Source organism: Gigantopelta aegis, chromosome 5, assembly GCF_016097555.1.
Source record: "Gigantopelta aegis isolate Gae_Host chromosome 5, Gae_host_genome, whole genome shotgun sequence".
NCBI classification, from domain to species: Eukaryota; Metazoa; Mollusca; class Gastropoda; order Neomphalida; family Peltospiridae; genus Gigantopelta; species Gigantopelta aegis.
Genome location: NC_054703.1, coordinates 39,954,226 through 39,974,434, shown reverse-complemented (window position 1 = coordinate 39,974,434; position 20,209 = coordinate 39,954,226). Strand labels below are relative to the sequence as shown.

The 20,209-nt window shown below is 41.3% G+C and overlaps 3 protein-coding genes across 4 annotated transcripts in view; 2 read left to right on the top strand and 1 right to left on the bottom strand.

The window, feature by feature from the left end:
- Positions 1-1,017: 1,017 nt before the first annotated feature.
- On the bottom strand, positions 1,018-1,497 carry LOC121373184 (gastrula zinc finger protein XlCGF71.1-like). The gene has a single exon (XM_041499641.1). It carries the CDS (start codon positions 1,495-1,497, stop codon positions 1,018-1,020), a length of 480 nt encoding a protein of 159 aa, XP_041355575.1.
- Positions 1,498-13,261: 11,764 nt separating this feature from the next.
- LOC121373765 (zinc finger protein 234-like) lies at positions 13,262-15,982 on the top strand. Its single transcript, XM_041500521.1, has one exon. It carries the CDS (start codon positions 13,606-13,608, stop codon positions 14,866-14,868), a length of 1,263 nt encoding a protein of 420 aa, XP_041356455.1. The 5' UTR covers positions 13,262-13,605; the 3' UTR covers positions 14,869-15,982.
- Positions 15,983-19,740: 3,758 nt separating this feature from the next.
- LOC121373762 (U4/U6 small nuclear ribonucleoprotein Prp3-like) overlaps positions 19,741-20,209 on the top strand; it is a 44,632-nt gene continuing 44,163 nt past the window's right edge. The window contains exon 1 of one of the 2 annotated variants that reach the window (XM_041500518.1): positions 19,741-19,879. The gene's annotated coding sequence lies outside the window, so the exon portion shown is untranslated. Of the gene's footprint in view, positions 20,072-20,209 lie in introns of both variants that reach the window. The other variant, XM_041500517.1, reaches the window with a different exon arrangement.

Sequence of the window (20,209 nt, the reverse complement as noted above, 5' to 3'; positions counted from 1 at the left end):
GTAAAAAAAAGTCGTCTTTTGGATGTGAAACATTTGCTAATTTTCACTCGTAGTCATCAGAGGAAAACCGCTATATTTCTCCATTATGTGGGTGTGGGTAATTTTTGGCATGCTTCCATCAGAGAACTGTTCAAGCACGCCTATCGTGGGCACAACGTCTGACTTCGCCAGAGAGGTCTGTCCATGACGGGGGGTGGGTGATTTCGAGCTATGGCTTTAAGTTTTGTTTAGTATTGGCTAATTGATAGATAACAAAATTTAAATGTACTATATATACTCAGCGTCACTATTATTGTTTTTACTACACGTTAACGATGCCCGTCCAACACACTAATTATGAAAGAAGGGATGTATGGCCTTTGTGGATTATGCCCAGAGTGAGGTTTGCTAAGTAGCATTTGCATTTCAATATGAGTAATGGTACTTCCTGTTACAGGCCACAACAAACTGGTAAAAGTTATGCAAACACATGTACCTACTATCACCCCAACAAATGGGTTGTCTAAACGCACCCATGTCTGAAATTCTGTATGTTGTGCCCGTGTAATTCGTTCTCACGATGGCTATAAAAGTGTGCATGATTGCCACATATTCACGCACACTTCAGTTGAAAATGCGTTGTGTTTTGACTAATGTTGAGAAGGGCAATGGAGTAGGTTGGATACAGGTTAAACACAGTCAACGAGAAGTCGCGAGGCACTTTAATGTCAGTCAGAGTGTGATTGGGTGGATGAGGCAACGACTTCAAATGATGGATCCGTTTCCTATGCACAAAGACCAGGGCCAACATTAGGCAAAGCAAAAACATGTTCCTTTTATTTTCCCCCATCAGTACATTCTGAGGACGAAGTGCCTTTTTCACAGGTGTGAACCAACATATGTCTCTTCGAGAGTTCGTTTTGAGAATAACACTTTCCACACACCTGACACGACTTAACACCAGTGTGAACCGTCATGTGCTGTTTCAAAGCGCTACTCTCGCAGAAACATTCTGCACACACTTCACACACGAAACTCTCAACACCTGAGTTGCTGCTTCAAGGCGAAACGTTGTGAGAACACGTTTGCACAGACATCACATTTGAAACACGTCACACCAGCATGAGCTGCCACATGGACCTCCAATTCCATACTTCGTGAGAAACATTTTGCACACTGGTCACACTTAAAAGGTCTGACGCCAGCGTGCATTATCAGATGTCTTTTTAAGTCCGGGCGCCGAGAGAAACATTTTGCACAGACTCCACACTGGAACCTCTTTACCCCAGTGTGAAGGAACAGGTGGTGGTTCAGATTGGAGAGCTGAGTGAAAGAGTTCGCACCAGTCTGACATCTGTAAGGCTTGACGTCGGTGTGGACGCCCATGTGCTGTTTGATCTTACTCTTGTAAGAGAACGTTTTCGAGCACATCCCACATTTGAACGGTTTCTCGTCAGAGTTACTTTCTCTTATTATCGGGACCCTATAATAAAAATATGTGCCGCCGCTTGATGACATATCGCCGTTTTATACAGAGCGTTTTCAGTCAGTGTGTTCAACAGTAGACCTATAATTTATATCACAGTGTGGCTTTGAAAGGAGTCTCTCTGAAAATAATTACTTTCGCATTTTGACGGGAGCTAATAATATATATATTTTTAAAATCTACCATCACTTGATCTGATGACATATCGCCCCTTTAGGCAGGTTTTCAATCAATGTTTTCAACAGTAGGCATATAGTTTCTATCACAATATTGTTTGAGATAGGAATATATCTCATCAGAAGTACTTTCACCTTTTGACGAGACCTTATGTTAAACAACAACAACAACCTGTCATCAATTAATAACAAATCGGTTTTTTAGGGGATATATTCAGTCAGTGTTTTCAACAGTAGGCTAACAATTTATATCACAATATCGTTTCGATAGAAGTCCCTCTGATCAAACTTTCTTCCACATTTTCATGTTCAGAAAACCTAGCATTATTTGGAAACTTATTGATTTACAAATCTTCAGTGAAATGTTTCTAGTAGCATGTTTCATATCACAATATCGTTTCGACAGTAATCCCTCTGATCAGAATTACTTTCACATTTTCATGTTCAGAAAAAAACCTAGCATCACTTGGAAACTTGTTGCATTTCAGATATTCAGTCAGTTGATTTGATATGAGTCTCTCCATTCAAAATAACTGCTTCAGGATCTTCAGTCAAATGTTTTCAACATCATATTTCATATCGCAGTTGTTGTTTCGATACGAGTCTCTCCATTCAAAATAACTTAAGGATCTTCAATATTTTCAGCATCATATTTCATATCGCACTGTCTAGTTTCGATAGGAGGAGTCTCTCTGTCTCACTATCTAGTTTCGATAGGAGTCTCTCTGCGGCACTGTCTAGTTTTGATAGGAAGAGTCTCTCTGTCACACTGTCTAGTTTCGATAGGAGGAGTCTCTCTGTCACACTGTCTAGTTTTGATAGGAAGAGTCTCTCTGTCACACTGTCTAGTTTCGATAGGAGGAGTCTCTCTGTCGCACTGTCTAGTTTCGATAGGAGGAGTCTCACTGTCTAGTTTCGATAGGAGGAGTCTCTCTGTCTCACTATCTAGTTTCGATAGGAGTCTCTCTGCGGCACTGTCTAGTTTTGATAGGAAGAGTCTCTCTGTCACACTGTCTAGTTTCGATAGGAGGAGTCTCTCTGTCACACTGTCTAGTTTTGATAGGAAGAGTCTCTCTGTCACACTGTCTAGTTTCGATAGGAGGAGTCTCTCTGTCTCACTATCTAGTTTCGATAGGAGGAGTCTCTCTGTCACACTGTCTAGTTTTGATAGGAAGAGTCTCTCTGTCACACTGTCTAGTTTTGATAGGAAGAGTCTCTCTGTCACACTGTCTAGTTTCGATAGGAGGAGTCTCTCTGTCACACTGTCTAGTTTTGATAGGAAGAGTCTCTCTGTCACACTGTCTAGTTTCGATAGGAGGAGTCTCTCTGTCACACTGTCTAGTTTCGATAGGAGGAGTCTCACTGTCTAGTTTCGATAGGAGGAGTCTCTCTGTCTCACTATCTAGTTTCGATAGGAGTCTCTCTGCGGCACTGTCTAGTTTTGATAGGAAGAGTCTCTCTGTCACACTGTCTAGTTTCGATAGGAGGAGTCTCTCTGTCACACTGTCTAGTTTTGATAGGAGGAGTCTCTCTGTCACACTGTCTAGGTTCGATAGGAGTCTCTCTGTCACACTGTCTAGTTTTGATAGGAAGAGTCTCTCTGTCACACTGTCTAGTTTCGATAGGAGGAGTCTCTCTGTCTCACTATCTAGTTTCGATAGGAGGAGTCTCTCTGTCACACTGTCTAGTTTTGATAGGAAGAGTCTCTCTGTCACACTGTCTAGTTTCGATAGGAGGAGTCTCTCTGTCACACTGTCTAGTTTCGATAGGAGGAGTCTCACTGTCTAGTTTCGATAGGAGGAGTCTCTCTGTCACACTGTCTAGTTTCGATAGGAGTCTCTCTGCGGCACTGTCTAGTTTTGATAGGAAGAGTCTCTCTGTCACACTGTCTAGTTTCGATAGGAGGAGTCTCTCTGTCACACTGTCTAGTTTTGATAGGAAGAGTCTCTCTGTCACACTGTCTAGTTTCGATAGGAGGAGTCTCTCTGTCTCACTATCTAGTTTCGATAGGAGGAGTCTCTCTGTCACACTGTCTAGTTTTGATAGGAAGAGTCTCTCTGTCACACTGTCTAGTTTTGATAGGAAGAGTCTCTCTGTCACACTGTCTAGTTTCGATAGGAGGAGTCTCTCTGTCTAGTTTCGATAGGAGGAGTCTCTCTGTCGCACTGTCTAGTTTCGATAGGAGGAGTCTCTCTGTCGCACTGTCTAGTTTTGATAGGAGGAGTCTCTCTGTCGCACTGTCTAGTTTTGATAGGAGGAGTCTCTCTGTCGCACTGTCTAGTTTTGATAGGAGGAGTCTCTCTGTCTCACTATCTAGTTTCGATAGGAGGAGTCTCTCTGTCACACTGTCTAGTTTCGATAGGAGGAGTCTCTCTGTCACACTGTCTAGTTTCGATAGGAGGAGTCTCACTGTCTAGTTTCGATAGGAGGAGTCTCTCTGTCGCACTGTCTAGTTTCGATAGGAGGAGTCTCTCTGTCACACTGTCTAGTTTCGATAGGAGGAGTCTCTCTGTCACACTGTCTAGTTTCGATAGGAGGAGTCTCTCTGTCGCACTGTCTAGTTTTGATAGGAGGAGTCTCTCTGCGGCACTGTCTAGTTTTGATAGGAGGAGTCTCTCTGTCGCACTGTCTAGTTTCGATAGGAGGAGTCTCTCTGTCTCACTGTCTAGTTTCGATAGGAGGAGTCTCTCTGTCACACTGTCTAGTTTTGATAGGAAGAGTCTCTCTGTCACACTGTCTAGTTTCGATAGGAGGAGTCTCTCTGTCACACTGTCTAGTTTCGATAGGAGGAGTCTCACTGTCTAGTTTCGATAGGAGGAGTCTCTCTGTCACACTGTCTAGTTTCGATAGGAGTCTCTCTGCGGCACTGTCTAGTTTTGATAGGAAGAGTCTCTCTGTCACACTGTCTAGTTTTGATAGGAAGAGTCTCTCTGTCACACTGTCTAGTTTCGATAGGAGTCTCTCTGTCGCACTGTCTAGTTTTGATAGGAGGAGTCTCTCTGTCTCACTATCTAGTTTCGATAGGAGGAGTCTCTCTGTCACACTGTCTAGTTTCGATAGGAAGAGTCTCTCTGTCACACTGTCTAGTTTCGATAGGAGGAGTCTCTCTGTCACACTGTCTAGTTTTGATAGGAGGAGTCTCACTGTCTAGTTTTGATAGGAGGAGTCTCACTGTCTAGTTTCGATAGGAGGAGTCTCACTATCTAGTTTCGATAGGAGGAGTCTCTCTGTCACACTGTCTAGTTTTGATAGGAAGAGTCTCTCTGTCACACTGTCTAGTTTCGATAGGAGTCTCTCTGTCGCACTGTCTAGTTTTGATAGGAGGAGTCTCTCTGTGGCACTGTCTAGTTTTGATAGGAGGAGTCTCTCTGTCGCACTGTCTAGTTTTGATAGGAGGAGTCTCTCTGTCTCACTATCTAGTTTCGATAGGAGTCTCTCTGTCGCACTGTCTAGTTTTGATAGGAGGAGTCTCTCTGCGGCACTGTCTAGTTTTGATAGGAGGAGTCTCTCTGTCGCACTGTCTAGTTTCGATAGGAGGAGTCTCTCTGTCACACTGTCTAGTTTTGATAGGAGGAGTCTCTCTGTCGCACTGTCTAGTTTCGATAGGAAGAGTCTCTCTGTCTCACTATCTAGTTTCGATAGGAGGAGTCTCACTGTCGCACTGTCTAGTTTCGATAGGAGGAGTCTCTCTGTCGCACTGTCTAGTTTCGATAGGAGGAGTCTCACTGTCTAGTTTCGATAGGAGGAGTCTCTCTGTCGCACTGTCTAGTTTCGATAGGAGGAGTCTCACTGTCTAGTTTCGATAGGAGGAGTCTCTCTGTCTCACTATCTAGTTTCGATAGGAGGAGTCTCACTGTCGCACTGTCTAGTTTCGATAGGAGGAGTCTCTCTGTCGCACTGTCTAGTTTCGATAGGAGGAGTCTCACTGTCTAGTTTCGATAGGAGGAGTCTCTCTGTCGCACTGTCTAGTTTCGATAGGAGGAGTCTCACTGTCTAGTTTCGATAGGAGGAGTCTCTCTGTCTCACTATCTAGTTTCGATAGGAGGAGTCTCACTGTCGCACTGTCTAGTTTCGATAGGAGGAGTCTCTCTGTCGCACTGTCTAGTTTCGATAGGAGGAGTCTCACTGTCTAGTTTCGATAGGAGGAGTCTCTCTGTCGCACTGTCTAGTTTCGATAGGAGGAGTCTCTCTGTCGCACTGTCTAGTTTCGATAGGAGGAGTCTCACTGTCTAGTTTCGATAGGAAGAGTCTCACTGTCTAGTTTCGATAGGAGGAGTCTCACTGTCTAGTTTCGATAGGAGGAGTCTCTCTGTCGCACTGTCTAGTTTCGATAGGAGTCTCTCTGTCTCACTGTCTAGTTTCGATAGGAGGAGTCTCACTGTCTAGTTTCGATAGGAGGAGTCTCACTGTCTAGTTTCGATAGGAGGAGTCTCACTGTCTAGTTTCGATAGGAGGAGTCTCTCTGTCGCACTGTCTAGTTTTAAATGTACGAATGAAAAAGGAAGGAGTGCAACATGCTACGAATGTTCATGTCATTATTACTATAGACACTGCTTTTGTAAATGCTGTTTTCTTGAATTAAAAATAAATATTTAGTTCATCAATGTCATATGCATTAAAAAAAAAAAACCCTAGAAAAAGCTCCAAAAAGACTTCAGCGTTTACTGTTAACGTGGATGCGAAATAATAAATATATAAAACATTAAGTAATAATTAAATAACTAAATAAATACATATAACTACATATATAAATTTAAATCAATCAATTAAACCTTGACATTTAAGGAGAGTTATTACTCTTGGTATCCCTGAATCTCGTGGGCAAATAGTAAGATAGGGTCCTGGGCTATGCACTTACGGTGATCTTAGGACTAAGGTCGTTTTACGAAGCGATCTCAGCTACTATCGAACTTAGTGACTACTAGTTCAAGGAAAGTGATTGTTAGCTCCCCTTAGCATGTACATTGAAATGGTATCAATACCATATGAATGTTTTTTTAATGATTTCCCATAATCTAAGTTAGGGAAGCAATTAATCACTCTTCTAAAAAGAATTCATGTAGAGCTCTGGAAATAAATAAATAAATAAATGAATAAATAAAATAAAACCGTTATTTGTTTCGTGTTCCTTTTTTTTGACACAAACTGACCTAAGATTAAACAAAACAACATGGGCTATATTTATAAAAAAATAATAATTTAATTTTGACTTCCCAACCAATTAAAATTTATGTGTTTATTTAATAACGTCTCGGTCCGATCTAGTGTTCAACTTCGAATATCAGTGTGTGTGTGTGTGTACACATCCTAGGGTCTCACTACACAGATCACTTCCGGATGAGAGTTTATCGATGACGGTCGACTATAGTTCCTAATTGTGACACAAATTATGGCTCATGTATTCACTTCTAGGAAATGATGAAGAATTAAAACAATATGTATGTTTAATGGTAAGCCTTCTGGCTGTATTTTGCCCATGCTATTTTGTAATATTGTGCATTGACCTTTTGGGGCATGGATGTATAGCGCAAGAGACAGCCGGAGTGAATCGGTTAATGAACCCACCTGTTCGGACCGGTATTACAGCCAAATGCAGTCATATGTTCTCAATTTTGGAGTGAAAATAAATGCTTATATAATGTATGTTCGCAATGGTGTATGTTGTTTGTGCCAACGAGAACCCGTTCTATTGGCAATCTTCATTTGAAGTTCGGGCAATTTAACATGGGTTCCAATGGCAGATGTCATCTGTGTAGTGAGACCTAGGCTTTGGCTTAACTAAAACTAACTAAAATTTCGTAAAACATAGACAAAACGTACAAATCCTGAAGTCATTTGCATCACATTTCCCATACCATTGATGTTAGTCTGTAGTAACTTTATACATAAAAAAACTTACGTAACAAACTGAAAAATCAACGAACTATCAGTGTCAAGTTACAAAGAAGGAAATGAATGCGGAACCTAGTCCGACCATTTGTTCGGACTAATGATGTAAAATGGCATGCGGATACCCATTAATTCCTTCCTTTCTTAAAATATATTTGTTAATATTTAATTGTAAAAAAATAATAAGATGTTTCGCTTATATCATGTTTCAGTTCGAAAAGACCTGTACCGGTGTGGCCTCAGCCATACGTGCCTTTTTCCACTGCTGAAACCTAAAAATGTATTAAAGAAGTTTGTTTTGTTTAAAGGGACACGCCCTAGTTACAGCTAGTTGTTAACCATTACGGCGTTGTTTTTCGCTATTAAACCCATTTTTTCACAAATGAAATTGCACTTTACTTACATTTTATTATTTAGAATACACATTTCCATTCACCTGAAGTGCTTTTTGGTAATCCTGGTAATCCTGATGTTTGTAAAACCACGAAATGCATTTTTTGTATTTCTTAAAATGCCGCGCGCACTCGAGAAAAAACCGTTAAGCAAGCGAGGTCCAATCTATTTTTAGAGGGAATCTTCCTGTGTAAACGTCACAGACGTTGGTATACCACGTGACCGTTATCATTTTGGTTCGGTTTGTTTTCTCGTGCACGGTTCGCGCAATCAACATCCGATTTGTTGTCGTTTGCTTGTTGTTCATTTGTGAGATATTTCTTCACAGTTCGTGAACATTTTCAGTAACAATAAAGTTCAGACAAGTAAGTGTCTCAATACAAAACGTTACAAACCCTTAAAACCAATAATTTTGCTAAGTCTTACGATATCTGGAGAGGGGACACAACCAGGACAGAACAGTTGGAACATGTCCAGGAGAGGTGAAAGGAACGCACCCCCAAGTCTGTGAAATTTGTCGTGACGTAGGCATTGTTGTGCTTCGAGCGACATCTACCGGTGACACCAGAATATTAACTTTCAAAATTATTTCAAGCAATTACGACATGGGGATTCCAATGATATTTATCGATATAAAACCTGCTTTTTCACTCCATTTGATAAAAACGTGATCTAAGTGTGTTACAGGTTTGTAGATTAACCAAATTATAATTTATTTTCGCTCAATGAAACATTTGGTATTTTTGACATATAGTCTTAGTGAGGAAACCCACAACATTTTTCCATTAGTAGCAAGGGATCTTTTATATACACTATCCCACAGACCAATCTGATTTAATCATGATTTATCATATACAAATAATTTTAAGCGCATACACTAAATTTTAAAAGATATCAAGAACACATATATTTAATAAATAATTTATTCGCATTTATAAAAAAATTTGAACATTTCGACGAAGGTTGAATTTCACTCCACATTTATAGCCTTTTTGCCAGACAATAATTTAAGAGTGCAAAAAAAGTAAAGTTTGTTTTATTTAACGACGCCGCTAGAGCACATTGATTTTTTATCTTATCATCGGCTATTGGACGTCAAACATATGGTCATTCTGACACTGTTTTTAGAGGAAACCCGCTGTCGCCACATAGGCTACTCTTTTTACGACAGGCAGCAAGGGATCTTTTATTTGCGCTTCCCACAGGCAGGATAGCACAAACCATGGCCTTTGTTGAACCAGTTATGGATCACTGGTCGGTGCAAGTGGTTTACACCTACCCATTAAGCCTTGGAGAGGGGACACAACCGAGTTTGGAGTCGGTATCTCGATTAAAAATCCCATGCCTCGACTGGGATCCGAACCCAGTACCTACCAGCCTGTAGACCGATGGCCTGCCACAACGCCACCGAGGCCGGTTTAAGAGTGTACGTAACAAAAATAAAAACCGCCCATAAAAACATATGTGCTTCTGTGGGTTTGAATAGAATTGAATAGATCTTTGACGACACCCTAGGACGAAAAATACATCTGCTATTCAGGGTCGTACCCTCTGGGGGAGGGGCGCGGGACAGTTGCCCCCTAAGAATCTCACTTTTTTTTTTTTTTTTTTTTACTCCAGACAATAGCATACACATCTCAGGGTTTAATTTGTATAGTGTTTCATTTGTTTATAAAAAGTAGTGCACCTCCTATGATTTTGTTCAGGGTACGGCCCTGCTATTGGGTGTCAAATGCAAACGAAAGAAAGAAAGAAAGAAATGTTTTATTTAATGACACTCAACACATTTTATTTACGGTTATATGGCGTCAGATATATGGTTAAGGACCATACAGATATTGAGAGAGGAAACCCGCTGTCGCCACTTCATGGGCTACTCTTTTCGATTATCAGCAAGGAATCTTTTATATGCACCATCCCACAGAGTAGTACATACCACGGCCTTTGATATAACGAGAAATAACGCAATGGGGCCACCGACGGGGATCGATCTCACACTGGGCTACGTCCCGCCCCTATGTAAATGCAAACAGTAAGCGCCTGTGGGTTTGAAATCTATTACAACTGGACACAGTATGTCACAATTTCCATAATATATTTATTTATTTCCGAAATGGGTTCGGATCCCAGTCGAGGCATGGGATTTTTAATCCAGATACCGACTCCAAACCCCGAGTGAGTGCTCCGCAAGTCTCAGTGGGTAGGTGTAAACCACTTGCACCGACCAGTGATCCATAACTGGTTCAACAAAGGCCATGGTTTGTGCTGTCCTGCCTGTGGGAAGCGCAAATAAAAGATCCCTTGCTGCTAATCGGAAAGAGTAGCCCATGAAGTGGCGACAGGGGTTTCCTCTCAAAATCTGTGTGGTCCTTAACTATATGTCTGACGCCATATAACCGTAAATAAAATATGTTGAGTGCGTCGTTAAATAAAATATTTCTTTCTTTTTTCTTACTATTAGTGATGTTCCGATGATCGATACGAATTGAACAATGATCAGATTCACTCTACCGATGTGACGACTGATTATCAAAATCCATAATTGATTGCGTGGAGAAATTTTAACTCTAATTGTTCCTCCATTTTAGATGATGGACTTGATGTAAATATATTGGGATTAGTGTCCGTTGTCATGTGTGCATGAAGAAAAAACAAAACAAAACCCCAATATCAAATCATTATTAGGCCCCTACAGGTACAATTTGTGATTCGTAGGGTATCATTTAATAAATACTACTGCTACTACTACTACTACTACTACTGCTGCTGCTGCTGCTGCTGCTGCTGCTGCTGCTGCTGCTGCTGCTGCTGCTGCTACTACTACTATTACCACCACCACCACCACCACCACCACCACCACCACCACTACTACTGCTGCTACTACTATTAATACTACTACTAATAAACAAACAAACACGCACACACACACACACTGAACATTTTATTAGAAAACATTAAAAACCCAAACAAAACAAACCAACCGACCAAAACAAAACAAAACCAGGCGCGTGCGCAGGGGGGGGGGGGGAGAGCGGGTTTGTGGGTCGAACCCCCCGCTGCTCAAGGCGATTTTTTTTTTCATATCCCGCCAGAAACACCACCGATCCATACTAAGCCCCCCCCGTCCCCACCCCTCTCCGCCACGGGCTTCGCGCCTGAAGCCCGATACCTCGACTCTACCCCCCCCCCTGCAAAATTTCCTGCGCACGCCCATGAAAACGAAACAAAACAAAACAAGCAAAACAAAAGAAAAGCCGCCACACAAAAAAGAGAACAAAGATACAACAAAACCAACAACAACAGTCGCGTAGGAAGGTGCCAACACGTGTGTTTGTGGGAGGGGAGGCGCGCCCACACACACACACAAACTCTTACTCTAATAATGATAAACACGCTCATACAAAGTTTATTTGGTACAAAGACATTTAGTAAATCTCTTACTTCTTTAATCGATATTTTTGGATAATCAGACACTTAAAAAAAATGCAGTAATTACTTATTTGCAAATAATAGCTGATTATGTCTAAAATTACGTCCGTATTTCAGATGATGTTATGGTGCGGGCAACTGGTCGGAATAGGTTTTTATATCCATTTCCACTGAGATAAATTGATTGTTGTCGGTAGGTTTATTCAATCCATTATAACAATTGTCTACGTTTTTTAAATTTATAAACTCGAAATTATGCTCATAAGTATGAAACGATTGAAGTAAACAGCTTCTTGTGTTGCATGCATTACTAATTTTGGACCAAAAATATTAATGTTCTTTCTCATAAAGAATGTTCTTGATTATAATGATTGTCTGATATTCGAAGCAGAACAAGAAATCGGACTGATGGTGTTTGTAAAAACACCTTCTTGCATGTGAATGCGGCCTAGTCTATTCAAGTTATTTCGAACAAACCAGTTTAAATAAGGAACATATATGATAAATAAATAAACCATACTGACATATGTAGTTGACAAACTATATATAATTTAACAATATAACATCATATTAATTGCATTCTTAGGGAACATTTTGTTCAGGAACGCATCGCAATTCGATACGCAAATTTCACAGATCAAATGTCAGAGATCGCTACACAATTTTAAAACATTAAACAGTAGTTGCTAATCAATTTTTAATTTACTTGAAATATCACTAATCAAGATTTTAAAAACACAATGTTTCCTGATTCTATATGTAATTCAGTTTACAAACATATAGCCTATACATATTGCCATCCAAAGAAAACTGTAATTATTAACTTGGTCAGATTGACGAGGTTCGTATGTCAAAAAGACTTTATTCATGTAACATTGTTAAAAATTAATTTAGGTATTTTTTATTTACAAAAATTACAACTGCACATGAAATTGCCATTTTATATTGTTTCCTGAGCCAGGGGATTATTATTAGTTTTAATCAATTACAGAATCTGTGTCACAACAAAAGTTAAAGTTTTTTTTTGTTTAACGACACCACTAGATCACATTAATTAATTGTGGACTATAGCAGTGTCTGCACTTAACTTTTTTTTTTTTAGTTGCCATTCGGGCAAGTAGTGACAGCACTTTCACTGGCCTGGTTCTATTTTCACTTGCCCGAATAATATTTTTGATTATTGATTTAAATTTTTTTTTTTTAAATCGGTCGCCAGGCGGGCAACCTTACTGTGGGTTTTCAGTCGCCCGTCGTCGTTTTCAGTCGCCAGGGGCGATCGGGTGACCGTTAAGTTCGAACCCTGCTATAGGATGGTAAATATTTTGTAATTTTGACATATACTTATTCTTACTGTTGGAGATGAAACCCGCTACATTTTTCCATTAGGAGCAAGGGATCTTTTATATGCACTTTTTCATAGACAGGATAACACACACTTCGGCTTTTGACCAGTTGTGAAACATATTGGTTTAGAACAAGGAAAACCCCCCAGTCAGTTGATGGATCCACTGATGTGGTTCGATCCTGCAATACAAGCACTTCAGGTGGGCACTCAACTGGGAACTAAAAACTTCTAATTAAATTGCCCTGTTATCTTCTGTCCTGAGCTAGTGGAGTATAAAGAATCTGTGTGTGGACAAAATAAATCTACAGAAAAAAAAAAAAAAAAATACCCCCCCCCCAAAAAAAAAAAACCCCAAACAAAACACCCCACCTTTATCAGCCTATGAAATGTGTTATAGCAATCAGCTGACATCAGTGGCATAGGAAGGTGCCAAAAAGGTGTGTGTGTCGGGGGGGGGGGGGGGGGGGAGGCACACACACACACACACACACACACACTACCAACATCTGTACAACTCTTAGTTTCCAATTCATTTATCCACTTATGTCTTCTATTTCAGTACTTCTCTTCATCCTACAACTTTGATGTTGTATCGGAGAATATGCAGGCTGGTTTTTGAAGAAATACATACCCAAACAATGGATTCTCATTTAGATTATCCTTGTGAAAACGTTTAACTTAAGACCTCTATCGGTGAAAAACAATATGTCTTCCAGTGAAGATACATATATTGAATCAAAACATGGTAAACTTACCGGATTTGGAGACACGTGCCTCAGATCAGTCTGTTCAGAAACCTTTCACCTGTGGGATGTGTTTGAAGAGTTCCTTGTCTAAACAATGGATTCCAACATAGAATATACTTTACAAAGATTTTAACTGAAGACCTCTATCGGGGGAAAAACAACATGTCTTCCCGTGAAGACGCATACGTTGAATCAAACCATGGTAAGAACTTACCGGATTTGGAGACACTTGCCTCAGAACAGTCTGTTCAGAAACCGTTCACCTGTGGGATGTGTTTGAAGAGTTTCTCGTACAAGGGCAACATCAAGCAGCACATGAGAACCCACACTGAGGAACGACCATTCCAATGTGAAATGTGTGGGAAAGGATTTCTCCGGAAGGACTCCCTGACGCAGCACGTGTTGATTCACACGGGCGTCAAGAACTTCACGTGTGAAGAGTGCGGGAAACGCTTTCGTCTTAGGAAATACCTGAAACACCACATGTCCATTCATACTGGCAACACCTTCAAATGTGAGGCATGTGCGAAGTGTTACACGCAGATTTCCCAGCTGAATCAGCACCGGTTGGTTCACATGGGTGTGAAGCCTTTTAAATGTGAGATGTGCGAAAGGTCGTTCTCGCAGAGCTTCCAGCTGAAACACCATATGTTGACTCACACTGGTGTTAAGAGCTTCAAATGCGAAGTGTGTGAAAAATGCTTCTATCAGCATTCCAGCTTGAAACGGCATATGTTGGCTCACACGGGCGTCAAACCTTTCCAGTGCGAGGTGTGTGCGAAATGTTTCCTGAGGAGTAGTGACCTGAAGACACACACGTTGGTTCACACGGGCGTCAAGAACTACAAATGTGAGGAGTGCGGAAAATATTTCTCACAGAGCTCCAATTTGAAACAGCATATGTTGGTTCACAGTGGTATTAAGCCGTTCATATGCGATGTGTGTGCCAAGTCTTTCACCCAGGGCGTCAGCTTGAAGAACCACATGCTTCTGCACTCAGAGGTGAAACCTTTCAAATGTGAGCTGTGTACAAAGCGTTTCTCGCTAAGTTCTTACCTAAAGGAACACATGGCCGTGCACACCGGCATCAAGCCGTTCGTGTGCGAGCTGTGTGCAAAACGATTCTCCCAGAAGAAGCTCTTGAAAAGACATATCTTCATCCACTCCGGTGTCAAGCCGTTCAAATGTGAGATGTGTGAGAAGTGTTTCTCACGCAGCACCCACCTGAAGCAGCACACACTGGTGCATACCGGGGTCAAGTCTTTCACGTGCGGCACGTGCGGGAAGTGTTTCTCCCAGCGCGATCAGCTGAATCGACACATGTTGATTCATACTGACAATGAAACTTTAAAATCTGATGTGTGTGTATCAGAAAAATCAACCTCCACAGAGGATCTTCAGTTTGAGAGTTCAGTGTACTACTAACTGAGCTAATAGGGGAATTCCCGCTAGCTAAGCTACTGCCAGTAGGATCACTTTATACCAACACTACTACACGTGCACAGAAGGTTTCTCGAAGCCCGCTAGCTTGAAGCATCAAATGTCCATTCACGACAATCACAGTAATATGTAGTTAGATGCGAGGCCGTAGCTAGAACTTTTAAAAAAGAAACTTTAAAACGTGATGTGTGCACAGAAGGTTTCACGGCGCCCGCTAGCTTGGAACATCGTATGTCCATTAACGATAATCACAGTAATATATAGTCTGATGCAGGGCCGTAGCTAGGATTTTTATAAAAGCCTAAGACATTAGTGAGTCCTGGGGCATGCCCTCCTGAACATTTTGAAATCTAGAGGCTTTCAAATACCATTTTGCAGCCATTTAAGGGAGGTTACATACTTAAAAACGTCTGTATCAATAACCAGTAAGTTTCTATTATTTTTATCGTCAGCTAGGGCTCTGAGATGTAAAGGTCATGGGGAAGAACGGTTTGAGGTTTGAGGCGCCTGCTAGCTTGAAACATCATATGCCCATTCACGATAATCACAGTAATATATAGAGGATATTTCATGTTTTTTTGGTCAAATATGATTTATATCTCATCAAGTGAAGTTTGCAATCATATCTCACGAGTCGCACTTTCGTGACGAGTGTGATGTGATTGCAAACTTCACGAGATGAGATATAAATCATATTTGACAACAACAAAAAAAACCATGAAATTTTCTATTTATTATATAACTTTTGACAATTTACCTTTATTTTTAAAATGCCAGCAGCAAAATAGTTACGGCTTTCTTACAGTGAAAATAACAGTTTCTACAGTGACGATAACACATTTTAGAGTAAAATAGTAACCGATAAATGGGTCACGCAGATTATGAATTCTCGGAAGCCCGTCAGATGTAGAGTAATGGGTCATGGGACTGTTTGAGGTTATATTACTCCAAATGTGCCACCATTCCTTTTGAAGAAGAATAATTTTATTTTATTCAACGACACCACTGGAGCACATTGATTTATTAATCATCAGCTATTGGATGTCAAAAATTTGGTAATTTTGACGTATATTCTTAGAGAGGAAACCCGCTACATTTTTCCATCAGTTGCAAGGGATCTTTTATAAGCGCCATCCCACATACAGAATAGCACATACCACGGCCTTTGATATACCGGTCGTGATGCACTGGCTAATACGAGAAATAGCTCAATGGGCCCACAGACGGGGGTCGATCCTCGACCGACGGGGGTCGATCCTAAACCGACCGCGCATCGGGCGGACGCTTTACCACTGGGCTACGTCCCGCACCCCATTTCTTTTGAAATCAATATGCTATATTCTTTGCTACCAGTTCCTATGTTGCTTGATGAACAGACATGTTTGTGAAAGTGGTCATGGGACGTAGGGTTTGGGGCGACACTGACAGTGTGATGGCTTGTGGGGGAGGGGACACCGACCGTGTGATGGCTTGTGGGGGAGGGGGTCACTGACAGTGTGATGGCTTGTGGGGGAGGGGTCACTGACAGTGTAATGGCTTTGGGGGGGGGGGGGAGGCACTGACAGTGTGATGGCTTGTGGGGGAGGGGGTCACTGACAGTGTGATGGCTTGTGGGGGAGGGGTCACTGACTGTGATGGCTTGTGGGGGGGGGGAGGCACTGACAGTGTGATGGCTTGTGGGGGAGGGGGTCACTGACAGTGTGATGGCTTGTGCGGGAGGGGGCATTGACAGTGTGATGACTTGGGTTGGGTGGGGGCAATGAGTGTGATGGCTTGGGGTGGGGTAATAGCAGTGCCAGTATGATAGCTTGGGGTGGGGGAGGGGGCACTGACAGTGTGATGGGTTGGGTGGGGTGGGAGCAATGACAGTATGATGGCTTGGGGTGGAGTGGGGGCACTAACAGCGTGATGGCTTGTGGGGGAGAGGGCCACTGACAGTGTGATGGCTTGGGGTGGGGTGGGGGCACCAACAGTGTGACGGCTTGGGGGACGGATCTTTTTAAAGCTATTTTATGTTGTTGTTAATATGTATGGTCTGCACCTGTAGTAGTCACAAGGTTTGTATCAATAAAGATATAAATTGTCAGTTTCATGTTTATACTTTTCTTTACATCGTTTCTGCCAGAACGACATTTTTGGGTGTAGCGCTATGGAATTGAATGCAACCACAGACAACCGGGGGTATGCGGGGACTCCCACAGAAAGAAAATTGGTTAAGTTTAGGGTTGGGCTCAAGAAAATCATACAGTAATGATAAAAGCGATTAATTTTGTCAAAAGGTTAACTTGTGCAATGTGCAAAACAATTCGTGTATGGCGCGCCCTACCCGTTTTACCCAAATCCTTTTACAGAAATCCTTAACAAATTGACTGAGTGAAAAATCATAGTGTATGTCTTATTTTTCAGCGCCCGGTGAATGTATTTGAGTTGCAAGTTGCAAGTTCCCCCGACAAAATATAGAATTTTTAGTTTAAAGTTTAACGACACCACTGAAGCACATTGATTAATCAATCATCGGCTATTGAATGTCAAACATTTGGTAATTCTGGGAGTCTTGGAGAGGAAACCCGCTACGTTTTTTCTATTAGTAGCAAGGGATCTTTTATATGCACTTTCCCACAAACAGAAAAGCATATACCACGGCCTTTGACCAGTTGTGGTGCACTGATTGGAACGACATAAAAACAAAACAAATTGAATGGATCAACCGAGGTGGTTCGATCCTGCGACACAAACACCTCAACCAGTTGACCACGAGTTCAAATGTGAGCATAATTAAGCGTACGAGACATTGGGGCGGGGGAGTGGGGAGGACAACTCTCCCCAACCCCAGTGCTGGAGCAAATCCCCAAATTCTGGCAAAAACAGATCATCGGGCAAAATGAGCTGGCGTAAAACCTTTTCACCAAGTTTTTTCCGTTATTCTATCCACAATATTGGATATAATCTCTATAAAAATTTTAATGCTTAGTTTCATTTCATTTCAACTTATTTTAGTGCTTATATCCAATTGAGGTTCAAGCACGCTGTCCTGGGCACACGCCTCGGCTATCTGGGCTGTCTGTCCAGGACAGTTGGTTATTGGTTAGCGAGGAAGAAGAGGGTGTAATTGTATTACACCTTACCCACTGAGTCGTTAAAACTCGCTCTGGGTGGGAGCATGTACCACGCTGCGAATCCTGTACCTACCAGCCTCATGTCCGATGACTTGACCACGACACCAACGATGCCTTGTTTAACGACACCACTAAAACACATTGATGTCTTAATCAACTATTGGATGTCAAACACTATTGTAATTATGACATGTCTTAGAGAGGAAACCTGCTAAATTTTTCATGAACAGCAAGGGGTATTTTATATGCATCATCCCATTGACAGGATAGTACATACCACCGCCTTTGATATACCAGTCGTGGTGCACTGGTTGGAACGACACTAGGAATACTGTACATAATTCCATACTGCAGGTCCGTAAGAACAATATCTGGAGGGGGCGGGGTTACAACCTCTAATAGGGTGGGGGGGGGGGGGGGGCACAAGCCATATTTGTATGTTTATTTATATAGAGTAGGTGAAAAAACGTAAATTTTCGTCCTCGACTGGTGGATGCTCATACCTCTTGACCCGTCCCCAGTGGATCGTACGAGCCGCAGAGCTTCTAGATTAACGTAGCCCCACTCCCATGGCTAGTGATATTCAATGTTGGGCTTGTAAATAATTACTATCGCCATGCCCGACGGCTAGTGAAAGTTGTCAAATGCTGCATTTAAGTTTATTCTATAAATATGATTATCCTGCCCACCCCACCCCCACCCCCAAATCTAAGGGTTTTTAAGCTCCCTATTTAGGTAACATATTAGTAAAATTGTATTTACTTAAATGCAGGGCTAGTCGATTTTTAATCGTGGTTAGTAAATGTTTTAAATCACTGGTCCCATAGCTAGTAGATTTTGATTATAATTCTAGAAACTATGCGGGCCTGCACCGATTATAGTTACAGACATTTTCCGAAAGCCTAGGTTCCACATACTAAATGTGATACGTTTTTATTTTGTATCTGTATCCAGTGACAAGATATGATTTTCAACCATGGCCTAAATTATAAAAGTGCAGAAGGGCCGTGGAAATCTAATTTCAACCAGTCATTTCTTCAAAGCTACTTCAAATAGATATTACACTACACCCATAAGTGTACAAGACGGGGGTAGGGTGGGTGGGAGCCAACTGCCCTCTAGCGCTGGAGCCAAACCTCAAATCTTGGCAAAAATAAAAGTGCTAATCTGAGACCTTTTTACCATGTATCTCCATCATTCTATCCTTAAAATTAGTTATAATCCATGTAAAACTACGCAGTAATTCGTTTGCAACCCTATACAGCTTTTTGGCAACAATGCTAATGTGAAATTTTAAAAATTATTATTACCCGGTACCCTACCCACTTGGGGGTAGGGTACATACCCTTCTTCCCCGATCTTATGGACCTGCCACAGACCGTGTGGTTGTAGGCGAAATAGTTCATTGAATAAACAGCAATTAAAGATTTTTTCTTTTTTACGGTAGTACGAAAATATAGCAGATCATGGCCCAAAATCCGCATATCAAAACATATTTTAGTCCGAACAACAGGTTTCTCGTGTCCGTTTCATTTATGATAACTTGACTTTGTCCCATAGGTTTATTCAATGATTCTATAATCGCTCCGTTTTTGTTTTTTTAAATCTAGGTATTATTATCAAGTTGTGAAGTATTTTGGTTTAAACATAGCATATACCGCTCCCTCAATTCGTTTAAAAAAAAATATTTGGCATACAGGTGTAAAAATAAATTGTCATAAGAGTTATTTCCCTTTGTTATGTTACAAGGAAGTTGATTGGATCAATGCGCTGTTATGGCCAATCAAATTGTACAGCACATTAATAACATGTGCCCTCCATCTTTAACGATAAGTTTGCGTTGAAAAGTCGAAGGCAGACGAGATAAACTAATATAGAATGTTTGTATTTAGCTGTTGATAGGTCGGCAGTTAAATGCTCATATGAATTTGTAAATGTGGCAGATGTTTTCGTCATCATTGTCATTTAATATTCTTCTGTTTTGTACGAATTCAGGTGTCAAAGCCAAAAGTTAAAGGGTGTGAAAAGTGACCGTCGTCAACGTTAGCAGATTATAAATATCTAAGAGTGTGGTTAGTGTTACAAATTGTCAATATCAAAGTTTTTAAAGACCAAATCGCAAGCGAAGCAGGTCAACTCGCCCCAAAACCAACTCTTTGAGTCTTTTCCCCGACTAACTCCCCTGAAATTGGTCAACTTGCCCCACACTG